Genomic DNA, 15732 nt, shown 5'->3' with positions numbered 1-15732 from the left:
CTGAGGTCAGAGCGAGTCAATAATGATCGCCAGCGACCTTTTAAACGGCCAAATGCACATTCTACCACCATTCTGCACTTGCTTAGCCTATAGTTAAACAGCTCCTGACTCCTGTCCAGGCTGCCTGTGTACGGCTTCATAAGCCATGGCATTAAGGGGTAGGCTGGGTCCCCAAGAATAACTATTGGCATTTCAACATCCCCAACGGTTATTTTCTGGTCCGGAAAGTAAGTCCCTTGCTGCAGCCCTTTAAACAGAGTAGTGTTCCTGAAGACGCGAGCGTCATGAACCCTTCCCGCCCAGCCCGTGTTGATGTTGGTGAAACGTCCCTTGTGATCCACAAGTGCTTGCAGCACCATTGAAAAGTACCCCTTGCGGTTTATGTACTCGGTGGCTTGGTGCTCCGGTGCCAAGATAGGGATATGGGTTCCGTCTATCGCCCCACCACAGTTAGGGAATCCCATTGCAGCAAAACCATCCACTATAGCCTGCACATTTCCCAGAGTCACTAACTTTCGTAGCAGCACCTGAGTGATTGCTTTGGCTACTTGCATCACAGCAGCCCCCACAGTAGATTTGCCCACTCCAAATTGATTCCCGACTGACCGGTAGCTGTCTGGCGTTGCAAGCTTCCACAGGGCTATCGCCACGCGCTTCTCAACTGTGAGGGCTGCTCTCATCTTGGTATTCTGTCGTTTCAGGGCAGGGGAAAGCAAGTCACAAAGTTCCATGAAAGTGCCCTTACGCATGCGAAAGTTCCGCAGCCACTGGGAATCGTCCCAGACCTGCAACACTATGCGGTCCCACCAGTCTGTGCTTGTTTCCCTTGCCCAGAATCGGCGTTCCATGGATAGAATCTGCCCCATTAACAACATGATCTCCAAAGCACCGGGGCCCGTGGTTTCACAGAATTCTGTATCCGTGTCCATGTCCATGTCCATGTCCTCATCATGCTTGTCGCTGCGCTGCCGCCGCCGCTGCCTCCTCGCCTCGTTTTTCTGGTCCTGGCTGAGCATAAACTCCACGAGAACGCGCGAGGTGTTTACAATATTCATGACTGCTGTCTTGAGCTCAGCGGGCTCCATGCTTGCCGTGGTATGGAGTCTGCAGTGTGTTCACCCACCCAGGAAAAAAGGCGCGAAAATGGTTGTCTGCCGTCCGTTGCTTTCATGCAGGGAGGGAGGGAGGGAGGAGGTGAGGCTGTACCCAGAACCACCTGCGACGATGTTTTTTGTCCCATCAGGCACTGGGATCTTAACCCACAATCCCAATGGGCGCGGGAGACTGCGGGAACTATGGGATAGCTATGGGATAGCTACCCACAGTGCCACGGTGCAGAAATCGACGCTAGCCCCGGTACTTGGACGCACACCACCGAATTAATGTGCTTAGTGTGGCCGCATTCATTTCGACTTTATACAACCTGTTTTTCAAATCCGAATTATATAAATTCGGATTAATCCCGTAGTGTAGACATACCCTAAGATATATGTTGGGAAAAGATCCTAAGTAAAACTGGACTCACAATCAGGCTCTCCTTATCTTTTTTTCCTAAGTAATTTCTTTAATATTGTCAGCTCATGAAATGTATAACAGAGCAGTTTTATGAAAGCTGATGTGAGAGCATGGTTGTGGCTCAGAATGTATATGATCGGGAAAGCAATTGTATACCGCTAACAAAATTTAACATGATGAATGTCTCGACTCTTTGTATAGGCATTGTCACTAGTTTTAGTATGTATGCACACCTATTACATAACTTTTCTTTTCTAGGATCCTTCGGTTACACAAGTGACAAGAAATGTTCCACCGGGATTAGATGAGTACAATCCTTTCTCAGATTCCAGAACAGTAAGTACATTAGTTTATTTCTTTAATATGCTCTTATTTTTTTGAGCGTTCTTTGGAAAACTATTTTACAGAAAGTTTGGAAGTTGCACTCTTAGGAATGTGAAGGACTAATGAGGGAAAACAGAAGATATATAAATAAAGTAGGCCCTTAATAACATGTGGTGGATTTGTCAGGTGGGTGGACTTCAGTGGGACTTAAGCATGTGAGTTGTTGCTAGTTTGTCTTATCATGGCTATTCAAAAATTACCTGGAAAGAATCAGTATGTGTGCACCTATGTTGGTGTGGCTGCACAAAAGTGCTCGATATTGCTGACATGTAAAAGCAATATTATACAACTTGTCATAACAAAAAATGGCAAGTTTAAAATACTATTTAAAGGAAATTCTGTGGTATAATGACTTTATGCACTAATCTTTCAGTCCTAGGTTAAAATCTGACTTTATTTTATTTACAATTTAATTTAACATCTTATTCTCTGGTTGATATTCATCTATCTTGTATTACTGTCAGACAGTTTTGGTGGTCTGTTTTTTTTTGAGAAGCCAAGAATTGGAATAGCAGTCTTGCTGCAGGTCCACATAGATTAGTACAGTAACTCCTCACTTAACATTGTAGTTTATGTTCCTGAAAAATGCAACTTTAAGTGAAACTATGTTAAGCGAATCCAATTTCCCCATAAGAATTAATGTAAATGGGGGAAGGGGGGGGGTGTTAGATTCCAGGGCAGCTTCCCCTACTCTGCAAGCACCAAGGGTGGGGGGCTCAACCCTCAGCCCGCCCACTCCACCCCTTCCCCCAAGCCCCCACCCTTGACCCGCCTCTTCTCCCCCTCCTCCCCCCTTTATGTCGCATGCTGTGTCCTGGCTCCTCCCCCCTCCCTCCCCTCCCTTCTAAACACCACAAGCCAGCTAATTGCTGCATCGGGAGGCGGGGGGAGGCGCGCCAAGTCCTCGCTCCTCCCTCCTGCCCGGGGTAATCAGCTGGCTTGCGGCATTTAGGAGGTAGGAGGGAATGGGGAGGAGCGAGGACTTGGCGCAGGCTCCCCCTCACTCTCCCCCGCCTCCTCCCTGGGGCAATCAGCTGGCTTGCGGCATTCAGGAGGCAGGAGAGGGAGGGGGAGCCTGCGTGCCAAGTCCTCGCTCCTCCCCCTTCCCTCCTGCCTCCAAAACGCCGCAAGCCAGCTGATTGCCGCAGGCAGGAGGCAGGGGGAGGAGAGGGAAGGCGCTGATCTGTGGGGTCTGCTGGCGGGCGGGAGGTGCTGGGGGGTGGAGGGCGGGGCATAGGGAGGCTGCCAGCTGTGGAGAAAGCAGGCAGCCAAACAACGTAAGAGTGGAGCATTGCACAACTTTAAATGAGTATGTTCCCTAATTGATCAGCAACGTAACAACAAAACAACGTTAAGCGGGACGACTTTGAGGAGTTACTGTACAGGAAAATATGCAAAATTAATCTAGCTATCTGTAGTTTTCTCATATTCTTCCTCTTTGAGAATTCCAGAGCTATAGCTATGCAGTTGTTGTAAACTTGTATGACTATAAAATGCACTTTAATTTCTGAATCTGTTCTATCGAAGGGATGAGCTAAAATAGCCCTTAATTGGGCATATGAGAGCTTATATCCAAAGAATCCAGATGGGCCTCATCCTAGATGCCAGTCGTATAACAAAATTAGAGTAATGTCCTTTTTTTGTGGTGGGGAGGGTGCTAAGGGAGAGGGAAAGTTTGAGTTTAGTGACAGATATTAGCCCAGTTGTTCATTTTAGGATCTGTGAGATGTCGATGTTTATGAATACTTTATTTAAAACTAATTCTTATACAGATGTTATACCTGAAGTGCAACAGCAGCAGCATTTATTTGGAGGGACTTTTTCCTTGACAGGCTTTCTTGCTAAAGGCAAGTAACAAACATGCTCAGCTTCATTATAGTAGGAAGCTATGAAGAAATGTATCTTGTATAGAGTCGGAGAAAAACACAGTTCTCACTCTTTTGATTAGGTACAGCAAAGTCAGATACTTTTTCTCTTGCAATTGCGTAGAGGGAGAGAGTGCACTAGGACACAGGGTCTCCCCCTCCTTGGCAGGTCTCTCTACGGATAAAAGGTATAAATGCTTGCTGTAATTGTTTGTTACAGACAATAATAAGCAACAGCTGCATTTTGTTTATACATAGGTCATCCTGATATCTTATTTTTCTCACTTATTTAGACTCTAGTCTACATTCCATATTATCTACACATTATCTACACAAAGTCGCAACAACTTCTCACACTGTTCTTTCCCACTTGCCTCACACAATCCTCGGTTCTACAAATCTCGCGTTATTAGGGTTACAGTTAGCCTGACTTTTGCTAACAAACTGTCATGCATTGCAATCCCCTTCCTGTCAGTTCTTTCTCTGCTTCTACAATAGCTATCATGACAGTGTATAACCACAGATGTCCTTACTAAATCAAGTCCCAGGAAATTTCAGTTAGAAATCTGTTTTTCTATTTAGAAAGATTTCTTAATTCTGGTTAGTGGTGAAAGATGCCACAGTGGCACTCTCAGTTGGGGTATGCTGATTGACTTAATTAAGATCAGGATTTCACTTTAGATTTAAGAAAAGAGGTGGATTAAAAGAGCCAGTTTACATTCAGGGGGAGTCTTTTCTTCCTCTGTCCCTCAGACTGCCACTACTTTTCCAGGAAGCCTCTTTGCTATGTCCTGGGCTCTGGTTTTCCCTCAAGCCCTACGTCAATTAAACCAGTTTAGATTGTAGAGATTTTTGGAAAAATAAATTGTACATATTTGGCAGAAACTTTCTAGTTTCAGCATTTTTTTAAACAAACAAAAATAAGCTGGGAGTTCTTAACCAAAAAACTTTCTCATGAAAATTTTCATTTAGGAAAAAAGGGCCATTTCTTTTTTGTTAATTAAAAGTTCAATTAGCTCTATTAAATTACTTTGATATACTTGGCATAAACGAATAAAGCAGGCATTTTTTCAGCCCCACTCTTTTCAGTCTATGTGATACCTAACAAGCAAGGTTAAATCTTTCCCAGCTTCAGGACTTCCACTAAACACCTGTAAAATAAAATGCTTAATAGATGCCTTTGATAAAAATGTGATATATGGGTGTTTTGGTAAGACACTTGGCCCTGTTTTTGACCCTGTCATATGATGTTAATCAAGGTTATAAGAGGTTACATGGTAGTCAATGAATCTAGAAGCTGCTAGTAAATTTCTTTTTTAAAAACTCCAATCCAAAGAAAATATAATATAAATGAAAACTCATTTAACAAAACTAATAGATGTCTTGGATGGAGGTCCGGTTACACAGCCTAATAGATAGGGAATACTCTGCCACTTACTCAATGTCTGTGAACCTCAATGGTTCTGTGTTCATATGCCCACTTTTTGTTTTCAAAACTGATGCCTCTGCTGTTGCCGGAGTTTGCCATCTGGAGCCTGTGTATTGCTCCTGTGGGTTTTCATATTTTGATTGAGTGGTCGTGTCTCTTACTGTCTTTGGACAAATGCTGTTGGAGCAGATGGTCTTGGGGGGGGGGGGGGAAGCCAATTTTTCTAGATTTTGTTTAGTTATGAACTGTTTCTCTTAATTGGTATGAAAACCCAAGAGACAATAAATGCACAGTTCTGCAAACAAATATTTTGGGCGCGCACACATACTTCAGCAACAATGACTCTGGAACAGATCTAGCTCTTCCTTATCCTTTTCCTCTAAGTTGTTTCCCTTGAACATCCCTTCCCTAACAAGTAAAGATTATCAGTTTTTTCTGTAAATAATGTTAAATAGCTCATGTTGACAATAATGTCCAGTAGAGCAGATGTCCTCTTCCTAAACTGAACAATGATCAAGATAGTAGATGTTTGAACACCAAATATGCAAGATAAGAAGAACAAATTTAAAAGCCACAATCTATAGTCTTAAAGATACCTGGTCAGCCATATTGTACTAGCATACTACCTCATGACAGTAAAATGTGCAGTTATTGCAGCCTTGCCAAGACTAGAATTAGTGACCTTAAACTAGAGCTGTAGACTAGGGTACATAAAGTACCATGCAAACAGAAGCCACGTCTAGACGACAATATTTCAATTATAGACTCGTTGGGGCAGGAGCTGTTTTATGAATGGGTATTGTGCACACAATGATGTTTTGATCTTCGTTTGGCTTTTAGGTGTTAGTGTAATATAAATAATAACAATCTTGGTCAGATTGTACCTTCCAATCACATATTCTTGAGGTTTCTCTTTATATTTTGATAACATTTATATAACTTGTCATATCAACAGAGTATTACTGAATTAAAATAGACACCCTTACCACTTTCTTAGACTAGTGACCTGCTTCAGTTAAAGAATAGGAATGTGTTCAGAATAGTTAAATTTGAATGTAAATGTAAAGTCTATTTAGAGATATGTGCAGGAGTTCTGGTAAACAAGAGGGAGAATTGATTTCTTATATGCTAATTTATACAGGAAGTGGCAAAAAATGTCAATTATTCTTGGAGTGTTTACACAAGGTTATTTTTAATCAATGCTTGAAAACAAGCTTTGATACTTAATATACCTCATGGATCCCATGAGGTGAGTTCCTTGTAATGTTCAGTTATCAGATTGGGCAAGTCATTATTTGACTGTTGTTTAGTTTATTATTTGTAATATTTTACTACACATAATCTCAAACTTTATATAGTAAAAGAGTGAACTCAGTGAGGCTTGCACCAGTGGGAGAGATCAGAAAAATATCTGAGGTTTTTTTCTAGTTCTCTTGGCTACTGTACTCAGATATGATCCATAGAAGGTTCATAGATACCAAGGCCATTGTGATCATCTAGTCCAGGGGTCGGCAACCTTTCAGAAGTGGTGTGCCGAGTCTTCATTTATTCACTCTAATTTAAGATTTCATGTGCCAGTTATACATTTTAACGTTTTTAGAAGGTCTCTTTCTATAAGTCTATATATAGAACTAAACTATTGTTGTATGTAAAGTAAATAAGGTTTTTAAAATGTTTAAGAAGCTTCATTTAAAATTAAATTAAAATGCAGAGCCCCCCGGACCGGTGGCCAGTACCTGGGCAGCGTGAGTGCCACTGAAAATCAGCTTGCGTGCCGCCTTTGGCACACGTGCCATAGCTTGCCTACCCCTAATCTAGTCTGACCTCTGGTATAACACAGGCCATAGAACTTCCCCAAAATAATTCCTAGACTATATCTTTCAGAAAAACAGTCAATCTTGATTTAGGAATTGTCATGGATGAAGAATTCCCCACAACCCTTGGTAAATTGTTCCACTGGTTAAGTATGCTCCCTGACAAAAATGTACACTTTATTTCCTCTCTGAATTTGTTTAGCTTCAACGTCCAGCATTGGATTACGTTATACCTTTCTCTGCTATATTGAATAGCCCATTATTAAATATTTGTTCCCCATGTAGATTCTTACAGACTGTAATCAAGTCACCCGTAGCCTTCTCTATGTTAAACTAAAAGGATTGAGCTCTCTGTCTATCACTAGAAGACATGTTTTCTAATCTTTTAATCATTTTCATGGTTCTTCTCTGAACCCTCTCCAATTTATTAACAACCTTCTTGAATTTTGGGCACCAGAACTGATATGAGTTAGGAATCAGAATTATGGTTGGGACTCAAAAGGGCACTATTGTGGAGTCTGAGGAAAGGCAGTTTGGTCTAGTGCATAGAGCATGGACTTGGATGTGGGAGACCTGGGTTCTAAGCCCATCTCTTCTATTAGCCCGCTGGGTGATCTTGGGCAAGTCATTTAACTTTTTTGTGCCTCAGCTTCCCCATGTGTAAAATGGGGATAATAATCCTGACCTCCCTTTCTATAGTTCTTTGAGATACTGATGAAAAGAGTTGGGTATTAGCTTTTTCTGAAGGTTGACAGTTTAGTAGTGTTGATAAATGCAAAGTAATGTACATTGGAAACCATAATCCCAACAATACCTACAAATGATGAGGTCTAAATTAGCTGTTAGCACTCAAGAAACAGATGTTGGGGTCATTGTGGCTAGTTCTTTGAAAACATATGCTCAATGTGTGGCAGCAGTCAAAAAAGCTAACAATATGAGGAACCACTAGGAAAGGGATAGATTAAACAGAAAATATCCTAATGCCACTATATAAAACCATGATATGCCCATATCTTGAATACTGCATGCAGTTCTGGTTGCCTCATCTCAAAAAAGAGATATTAAAATTGAAAAAGGTAGAGAGAAGGTCAGCAAAAATGATTAGGGGTATGGAACAGCTTCCATATGAGAATAGATTAACAAGACTGGGACTGTTCAGCTTGGGAAAAAGGTGCTTAAGTGGGGAGGAGGCTATGTTAGAGGTCTATAAGATCACGAATGGTGTGGAGAAAGTAAATAACACTTCCATATTCACCCCTTCAGATAACACAAAAAACAGATAACCCAATGAAATTAATACGCAGAAGGTATAAAACAAACATAAAGAAGTAGGACTTCTTCACACAACAGTCAGTCAACTTGTGAAACTCATTGCCAGGGGATGTTGTGAAGGCCAAAAGTATAAACTGTGTTCAAAAAAGGATTAAATGAATTAATGGAGGATAGGTTAATCAATAGCTGTTATCCAGGGTGGTCAGGGATGCAAGCCCATGTTTTCGGTGTCCCTAAGCCTTTGACTGCCAGATGCTGGGACTGGAGGACAGGGGATGGAACACTTGATAATTGCCCTGTTTTATTCATTCCCTCTGAATAATCTGGTGTTGGCCACTGTCGGACAGGATACTGGACTGGATGAACCATTGGTCTGACCCAGTATGGCTGTTCTTATATTTCTTAACGCTATTTTTCCCAGATCAGAGTCATGGTTTGATCCCCAATCTTGGGACAGGAGGCTCACTTGCTTGAGGGATACCCCTGGAGAATACATGGCACCCACTAGCTCTTTGGGGGAGCAAAAATGAAAATGGTATTCAAGATAATTTGTATCTTTAGGTAGGCTCAAGCCTAATGTTCCTAAGGCTCATGAACTACAGTAGAACCTCAGAGTTACGAACACCTCGGGAACGGAGGTTGTTTGTAACTCTGAACAAAGCATTATGTAGAAGAAAAATACTGCCTTCCCTTAATTTTTTTTAGTAGTTTACGTTTAACACAGTACTGTACTGTATTTGCTTTTTCTTTTTGTCTCTGCTACTGCCTGATTATGTACTTCCAGTTCCAAATAATGTGTGTGGTTGACTGGTCAATTTGTAATTCTGGTGTTCAACTCAGAGGTTCTGTTGTAAAAGGATTACACTGCACATATGCAGAAAGAGGAGCCAAAAGGTTTCCAACATTAAAATTTTCACTGCAGTTGGATAGCTCCAGAGGATAAACTGTAGTCCTTTGACCTTAACCTATCCGGCTAGTGTCAGTTCAAGTCCCATCTTTGTCAGAAATCTGGGAGACTATGAAGGCATTCTTTCTGTGGTGCATAGAGGATAAAGAGGAAGAGGGAGGGATATTGAAATTAGTGAGATAGGAATAGCACAACCAAAAAAGCTTATTTTGTAACCATTAGAAGCAAACTGTAACAGTCCTTCATGCAAATAATTGAAAAGTGCTTATAATGCCTGAAATTCATAAGTTGTAAAAGCAAATATTAATGGAGATATTAATCAATAGACTATGAACACTGAACAATTATCTTCAGATTTGAAAAATTGAATAGGAGGGTATATTACCTAACTAATTATTCAATAGGTGACATAAGTCTGTGCTAGGAAAAGTCCTAGAGATCATTGTTAAATAGTCCTTGTCCTATTTATTTATTATATAAATAGGTCACTTCTAATTCCTGGGCTTCCCATAACTGATAATTACACTTATCCCAGTTCATAGCTGAATTAATTTAAACTCCTGTATTGTGTGTACAATTATTTATAAATGCTGTGTTGCATCTCTGGCAAGTAATGTACTGTATAAATAATATTTTATCATAGAAGAAGGAATTATTTTTTCCTAAAGATCAGCGTTACTGCAGGCAGCTTACCACAGAATTTTTGGTTATCTATTATGTCCTTTAAAAAAAATACAGTAGATAATCTCAGTCTTCCATAGTATAAAGTATCTGTTTGTGAAAGTGTGTCCTTATAATTTTCACTTTCTTTTCTTAGCCTCCACCAGGAAATGTGAAAATACCTAATGCACCTGTACCGAGTACACAACCAGCTATAATGAAACCAACAGAGGAACCTCCTGCTTACACACAAATAGCAAAGGTTTGTGTATAACATTTTGGGAATGAGCTAATTGCAAAAGAAATTCTAATTGCATATATAACAGTACTCTTTTAGGCCAATGTTAATTTTATAAAGCAGCATTACTTTCAATAATCAGTGCTATGCTTTACAGAAACACGTGCTGTAATTAGGTACAAGATGTTGCATTTATTAATTAAAATAGCAAGTCTATCTTGATTCATGACTGAGAATGCAACATAATTGAAGAACATATACGAAAGAACAAAAATTCCAAGTTTGTGCATTTGTTGATATCTAACGGTGCTTGTTTTTCCTCAGGAGCATGCATTGGCCCAGGCTGAGCTGCTTAAGCGCCAAGAAGAATTAGAAAGAAAAGCAGCAGAACTAGATCGCAGAGAAAGGGAAATGCAGAATCTCAATCGACAGGGTGGTATGCATCACAATCTTAGTTCTTTTTATTAGAGATTTAAGTTTTAAAACTCTGAAATTCTGAGTTTCTCTGAGAAACTAGTTCTGTTTTCTGCTTGCCTGTTTAAAACAAAGGTCTGAAGTATTTATTTTTAGGATCTCATTCAGGAAAGAAGTCTGCCTTTCAGAAGACTGCATAAAAAAATCACACACTTAGTTTTTGAGGTGAACTTCTGTAGTGCAAATGTGTAACATAATCTTTTGTTGAATCAGTATATATGCCTAATGCACCTAGTACACAACCAGCTATAATGAAACCAACTGAGGAACTGTATTAACTATTGGTTTTTATTCTTGGTTTAAATTAAAGTAACATTAACTACTTGAAACCATTCACATTTTTAAAAAATTAATTAAAAGTAGTCTTTTATATACTACACCTGCCTGATTCCTTTTCTGCCAGTATTTGTCATTGTACAATAATTTTCCTATCTTTGATATTTTTCCTGTCCTATTTTGCTGGGTGGGAGAAGCCCACAAATAATTGAAATGTTCTGATAATTATCCATTACTGGTAGTGCCCAGAGTCCCTGATGAGGATCTCATTATGCTAGTCACTATACAAACATGGAGGAGTTGTGTTTCCTTCATTGAAGAGCTGACACAGTAAAATTGATGATATGTTATCAATGTGAAGAGTATGCAAACTGAAAAAAAAAAAGCGAAAATAACTTTTTTTCTCTGATATTTTATTTATTTATTTATAATTATCTTGAGTGTTAATTGTAAAAATAATGGATTAAAAAAAGTTCAGACAAAAGCTTGATTTTTTTTTTTTTGTGGCAAGGTGACAATGTCCTGCTATATACCTCATTGCTAAATTTGACTATCCGTACATTTGTCTTTAGTTTTTGCTTTTTAGTAAGTATGATGCGCAGCAAAATGTGTGTTTCTAGTGCAAATTTTTAATTGCAGAAACCTGCTACTGAGGAGCATGGTATAAAAATGGCAAGTTGTAACCTGGACATTGTGCTGGAAAGTTTGGATGTGGGAATGGTCTGCTTTAAAAGAAAAAGTTCAGACTGAAACAAGAAAAAAACAACAAATACACAATGTTGAATTTGTGTGACTTTATTTTTTTTTGCATAAGGTAGGATTCTTGCACCTGGTCTGGGCCCTTAGCGTTTGGCTGGCAGGATTTTCCAAGTGCTCAGAAAATAAACTGTCATTTGGAAGCACAACAGGCCACTGTAAAAACTCAGTTGGCTCAGCCGGCTTAATGACTTGAGAATTCAAATGTTTGGGGAATTTCCTGTCAGTCACTTGTTGGAATCAAGGACCCAGGAGTTGGGGATCTATTTTTTTAATAAAGACAAATAATTGCAGATACATTTTCCTTCTATAATCACCTTTACTTTTTTGAAAATCTAGGTTTTCTTCTCCTGCTAGTTGTCGTCTATCTCCCCCCCCCCCCCCCCCCCCGATTGTTTTCTTTATTCATTAGTTTGTATGCAGTCTTTTCAAAATTTCCCCTCCACCTATTGCCCTTCATCCTCTTCACAGATAAATTTTACTGATGGTCTGCTATGCCTTATTCCCTCAGCTTGTCTTTTCGAGTCCTTAGAACAGTCTTATTCCTTTCTACTGCATCTTAAGGAACAGGGAATTTTGAGATCCCAGACATGCTTCAGGATGCAAGGAACCTGTTTCTTATTATGCCTCTCTTATGTTGCAGCAGTGAGCACCAAGGGTTCTGAGAAATTTGAGGAATCTGAAGGCTTCTTTTGGATCACTGGAAAGAGAAAAGATTAGTCCCTAAGGATCAAAAGGGGAAAGGTTAGGTTTTATCATTTGGGTATGAGAGGCATGGCAGATTGGGAATTATGTGACACAAGTGAAGGCGAAAATTTCCTTACTTGTTAATTTTCTTTACTAATCTCTTCTGTACTAGTCCAGATGCTTGGAGTATATTTTGATGAGTATATTGGATGTGTGTTTGTCAGTGTGTAAAGCTCACTGGATTTAGCTTAACGATATTGAAAAACGCAATTAAGATGCAGGTGAACACATTTGAAGCTTTGTTAGCTGGCCTTGTTTTAGCCTTGGGGAAGCTAACATGTATTAGTTAAGAGAACTTAATTGAAAAATACAACCTTTCCGTCAAGACTGGATCTTGGATTGTAGGTCTTTCCAACCAGTAGTTAGAGACAGAAACCTCTTGTGGGATGTCAGACCCTGTGGGATGCCCTCTAGTCATCTCGCAGTCCTCAGCTGAATATTTTGAAAGCTGTACCAAATAAAACAAAATTCAGACATTATTATTTAATAGTCATTAACAATTTGAGTAATTATGAAAAATCTGAACATGTCAGTGACTCTGCATTAAAACTCTTAGTAATAAGAGAGGCAGGCATCTAAATTTTACAGAATAAGGGTCTAAATCGGTATAGATCAAGGGTCTCAAACTCAAATGACCATGAGGGCCACATGAGGACTAGTACATTGGCCCGAGGGCCGCATTACTGACACCTCTCCCCCCTCGGCCCCGCCCCCACTCCACCCCTTCCATGAGGCCCTGCCCCTGCCCCGCCTCTTCCCACCCATTCCCTGCCCTCATTCCAACCTCTTCCCAAAATCGTCACCCCAACTCTGCCCCCTCACTGCCCCCAGGGGGTGCAGGAGGGGTGTGGGGTGTGGTGGGGGCTCAGGGCAGGGAGTTGGAGTGTGGGGTGCAGGAGGGGTGAGGGGTACAGCAAGGGGTCAGGGTGCGGCAGGGGGCTCAGGGCAGGGGGTTGGGATGCAAGAGGAGTGTGGGGTGCAGCAGGGGGATCAGGGCAGTGGATTGGGGTGCAAGAGGAGTACAGGGTGAGGCAGGGGGTTCAGGGCGGGGGGTCGGGGTGCAGGGTGCGGCAGGGGGCTCAGGGCAGGGGTCAGGGTGCAGGAGGGGTGCAGGGTACAGCAGGGGTTTGGGGCGCAGGAGGGGTGTGGTATGGGGCTCAGGGCAGTGGGTTGGGATGCAGGAGGGGTGTGGGGTGAGGGGGGGTCGGGGTGCAGGGTATGGCAGGGGGTCGGGGTGCAGGGTGCGGCAGGGGGCTCAGGGCAGGGGGTTCGGCTGCAGGAGGGGTTTGGGGGGGCAGGATCTGGCCCGGCGCGTACCGGGGGCAGGGCAGGCTCTCTGCCTGCCCTGCCGTGCCCTGCCCCTGCAAGAGGCTGGAACATGGGGAAAGGGGGGCGGAGGGGCTGTTTGTTTCTGTTGCTTGAAGCACTGCCTCCAGCAGCTCCCTTTGGTCGCGGTTCCCTGTTCCCGGCCAATTGGAGCTGCTGGGGGCGCTGCCTAAAGAAACAGCCACACGCAGCCCCTCCGTCCCCCCTTCCCCACGTTTCAGCCTCTTCCCGGAGCTGCGCCAGGCAGTCAGCCTGCCCTGCTCCCGGTGCGCGTCCGGCCGGAGCCGCTCTGGTAAACACTGGAGGAGGGCGGGGGGGGCAGCGAGGGGCTTGTGGGCCGCAGAAAATCACCCCATGGGCCGCATGCGGGTCGCGTGTTTGAGACCCCGGTATAGATTATTTCAAAGTAAGAAAATTAATTAGAAAATATTATTTCCCCCATTCTTGGGTCTTTTGTTTTGATACTTGGGACTTTCCAAAGCAGTTTATTTTTTTACTATGGGTGGATTATAATTTGCATCACCTTCTGCAAAAGATCACAATAGCAATCCTATGCTGTAATGCTTGACAAAAGTGTTGGCAGAAGCCTATTAGCTAGTCTTGTAAATCTGTGTTCAAAACAGGAAAGGTGAGATTTAAAAGATTCACTTGATTAGAGATTTATGTTGCAACAGGAAATTAATCCGTTCTCTAATCCATCTAGAGATGGTGTATTAAGAGACAACTTGACCTTTAAATTCTGGTGCAGGATTGAAGTCTCTGAGACTACCCAAACTATGCTTTCCTTCTTCAGCAATTCTATAGGGCTCTGTGTACTTCTAGATAATGTAGCCTTCTCTGTCAGAGTCTTGGAGTTGGGGCCAAATGTGGGTAGGATGATTTCTAGGTTCAGGTGAAAGGCAGTCGGTGTTTCGGGCCAGTATTCTGGCAGAGCCCAAGCCTACAGTGTGATCTTATAATAGTGAAAAATTATACAGTAGTGAGCTTCCAGGAAAACTTTGCAACTCTCCTCTTCTCATAAATCAGGGGTGGGCAAACCTTTTGGGCCAAGGGCCACGTCTGGGTGGGGAAATTGTATGCAGGGCTAGGGTGGGGGTTTGGGTGGGGGAGGGGTGCAGACTGTGGGAGGGGGCTCAGGGCAGGGGGTTGGGGTGCAAGAGGGGTGTGGGGTGCAGGAGGGGGCTCAGTGCAGGGGGTTGGGATGCATAGGGGTGCAAGGTGCAGCACGGAGCTCAGGACCGGGTTGGGGTGCAGGAGGGGTGTGAGGTGTACGTGGGGGCTCAGGGCAGGGAGTTGGGGTGCAGGAGGGGTGGGGAGTGCAGAAGGGGGCTCAGGGCAGGGATGCAGGAAGGGTGCACACTGCGGGAGGGGACTCAGGACGGGGTTGGGGTGCAGGGTGTACGAGGGGGCTCATGGCAGGGAGTTGGGGTGCAGGAGGGGTGTGAGGTGCAGGCAGGGAGTTGGGGCAGGGTGCAGGGGGGGTTCGGGCTCCAGCCTGGCACTGCTTACCTCAAGCGGCTCCGGGGTGGCAGCGGCGCGTACTGGGGCCAGGCCGGGCTCCCAGCACACCTGCCCCGGCCCCAGCCCCAGCCCCGTGCTGTGCCGCTCCAGGAAGCACTGCGGCCCTGGGGCGGGGGGCGGACTCTGTGTCTGCTGCGCCTCCTGGTCTCTCTCCTGAAGCTCCCATTGGCCACGGTTCCCCGTTCCCAGCCAATGGGAGCTGTGGGGGGCAGTGCCTGCACGCAGGAGCAACGCATGGAGCCCTCTGCCCCCCCACCCGGGGGCCGCAGGGACGTGGTGCTAGTGGCGCCGCGGGCCGGATCCAAAGCTCTGAGGGGCCGGATCCGGCCCGCGGGCCAAAGTTTGCCCTCCCCTGCACTAAATATACTGCTAGTAAAGACAGAATTTAAGGATAGAAATCCCAGGTAAAGCCTTGCAGTTAAAAAGAAGGAGGAGCCGTTTAACTCCTTAACCCCATTTGCACTTCCAACTAACACCCCATCTCTCTGCTTGCTTTCGTCCCTAAGCATGTTGAATGCACTCTCTACAATCACTGCCTTCTCCAATTC

At 43.3% G+C, this 15732-nt stretch overlaps 2 protein-coding genes across 3 annotated transcripts in view; one reads left to right on the top strand and one right to left on the bottom strand.

Moving 5' to 3' along the window:
• Positions 1-15732, bottom strand: part of AP3B1 (adaptor related protein complex 3 subunit beta 1) — a 580418-nt gene that overhangs the window by 355222 nt on the left and 209464 nt on the right. The gene's annotated exons all lie outside the window — the stretch shown is intronic.
• The window catches only part of SCAMP1 (secretory carrier membrane protein 1), a 72049-nt gene that overhangs the window by 19095 nt on the left and 37222 nt on the right, over positions 1-15732 (top strand). For both annotated transcript variants that reach the window (XM_042848653.2, XM_005308344.5), the window contains 3 exons: positions 1774-1851; positions 10004-10108; positions 10409-10520. In XM_042848653.2, the coding sequence (XP_042704587.2) occupies positions 1774-1851; positions 10004-10108; positions 10409-10520 (295 nt within the window). The remainder of the gene's footprint in view (positions 1-1773; positions 1852-10003; positions 10109-10408; positions 10521-15732) is intronic.

Source organism: Chrysemys picta, chromosome 6 (genome assembly GCF_011386835.1).
Source record: "Chrysemys picta bellii isolate R12L10 chromosome 6, ASM1138683v2, whole genome shotgun sequence".
NCBI lineage: Eukaryota > Metazoa > Chordata > Testudines > Emydidae > Chrysemys > Chrysemys picta.
Note: the sequence above shows the minus strand (reverse complement) of the source record. Positions and strands in the feature narration are given on the sequence as shown.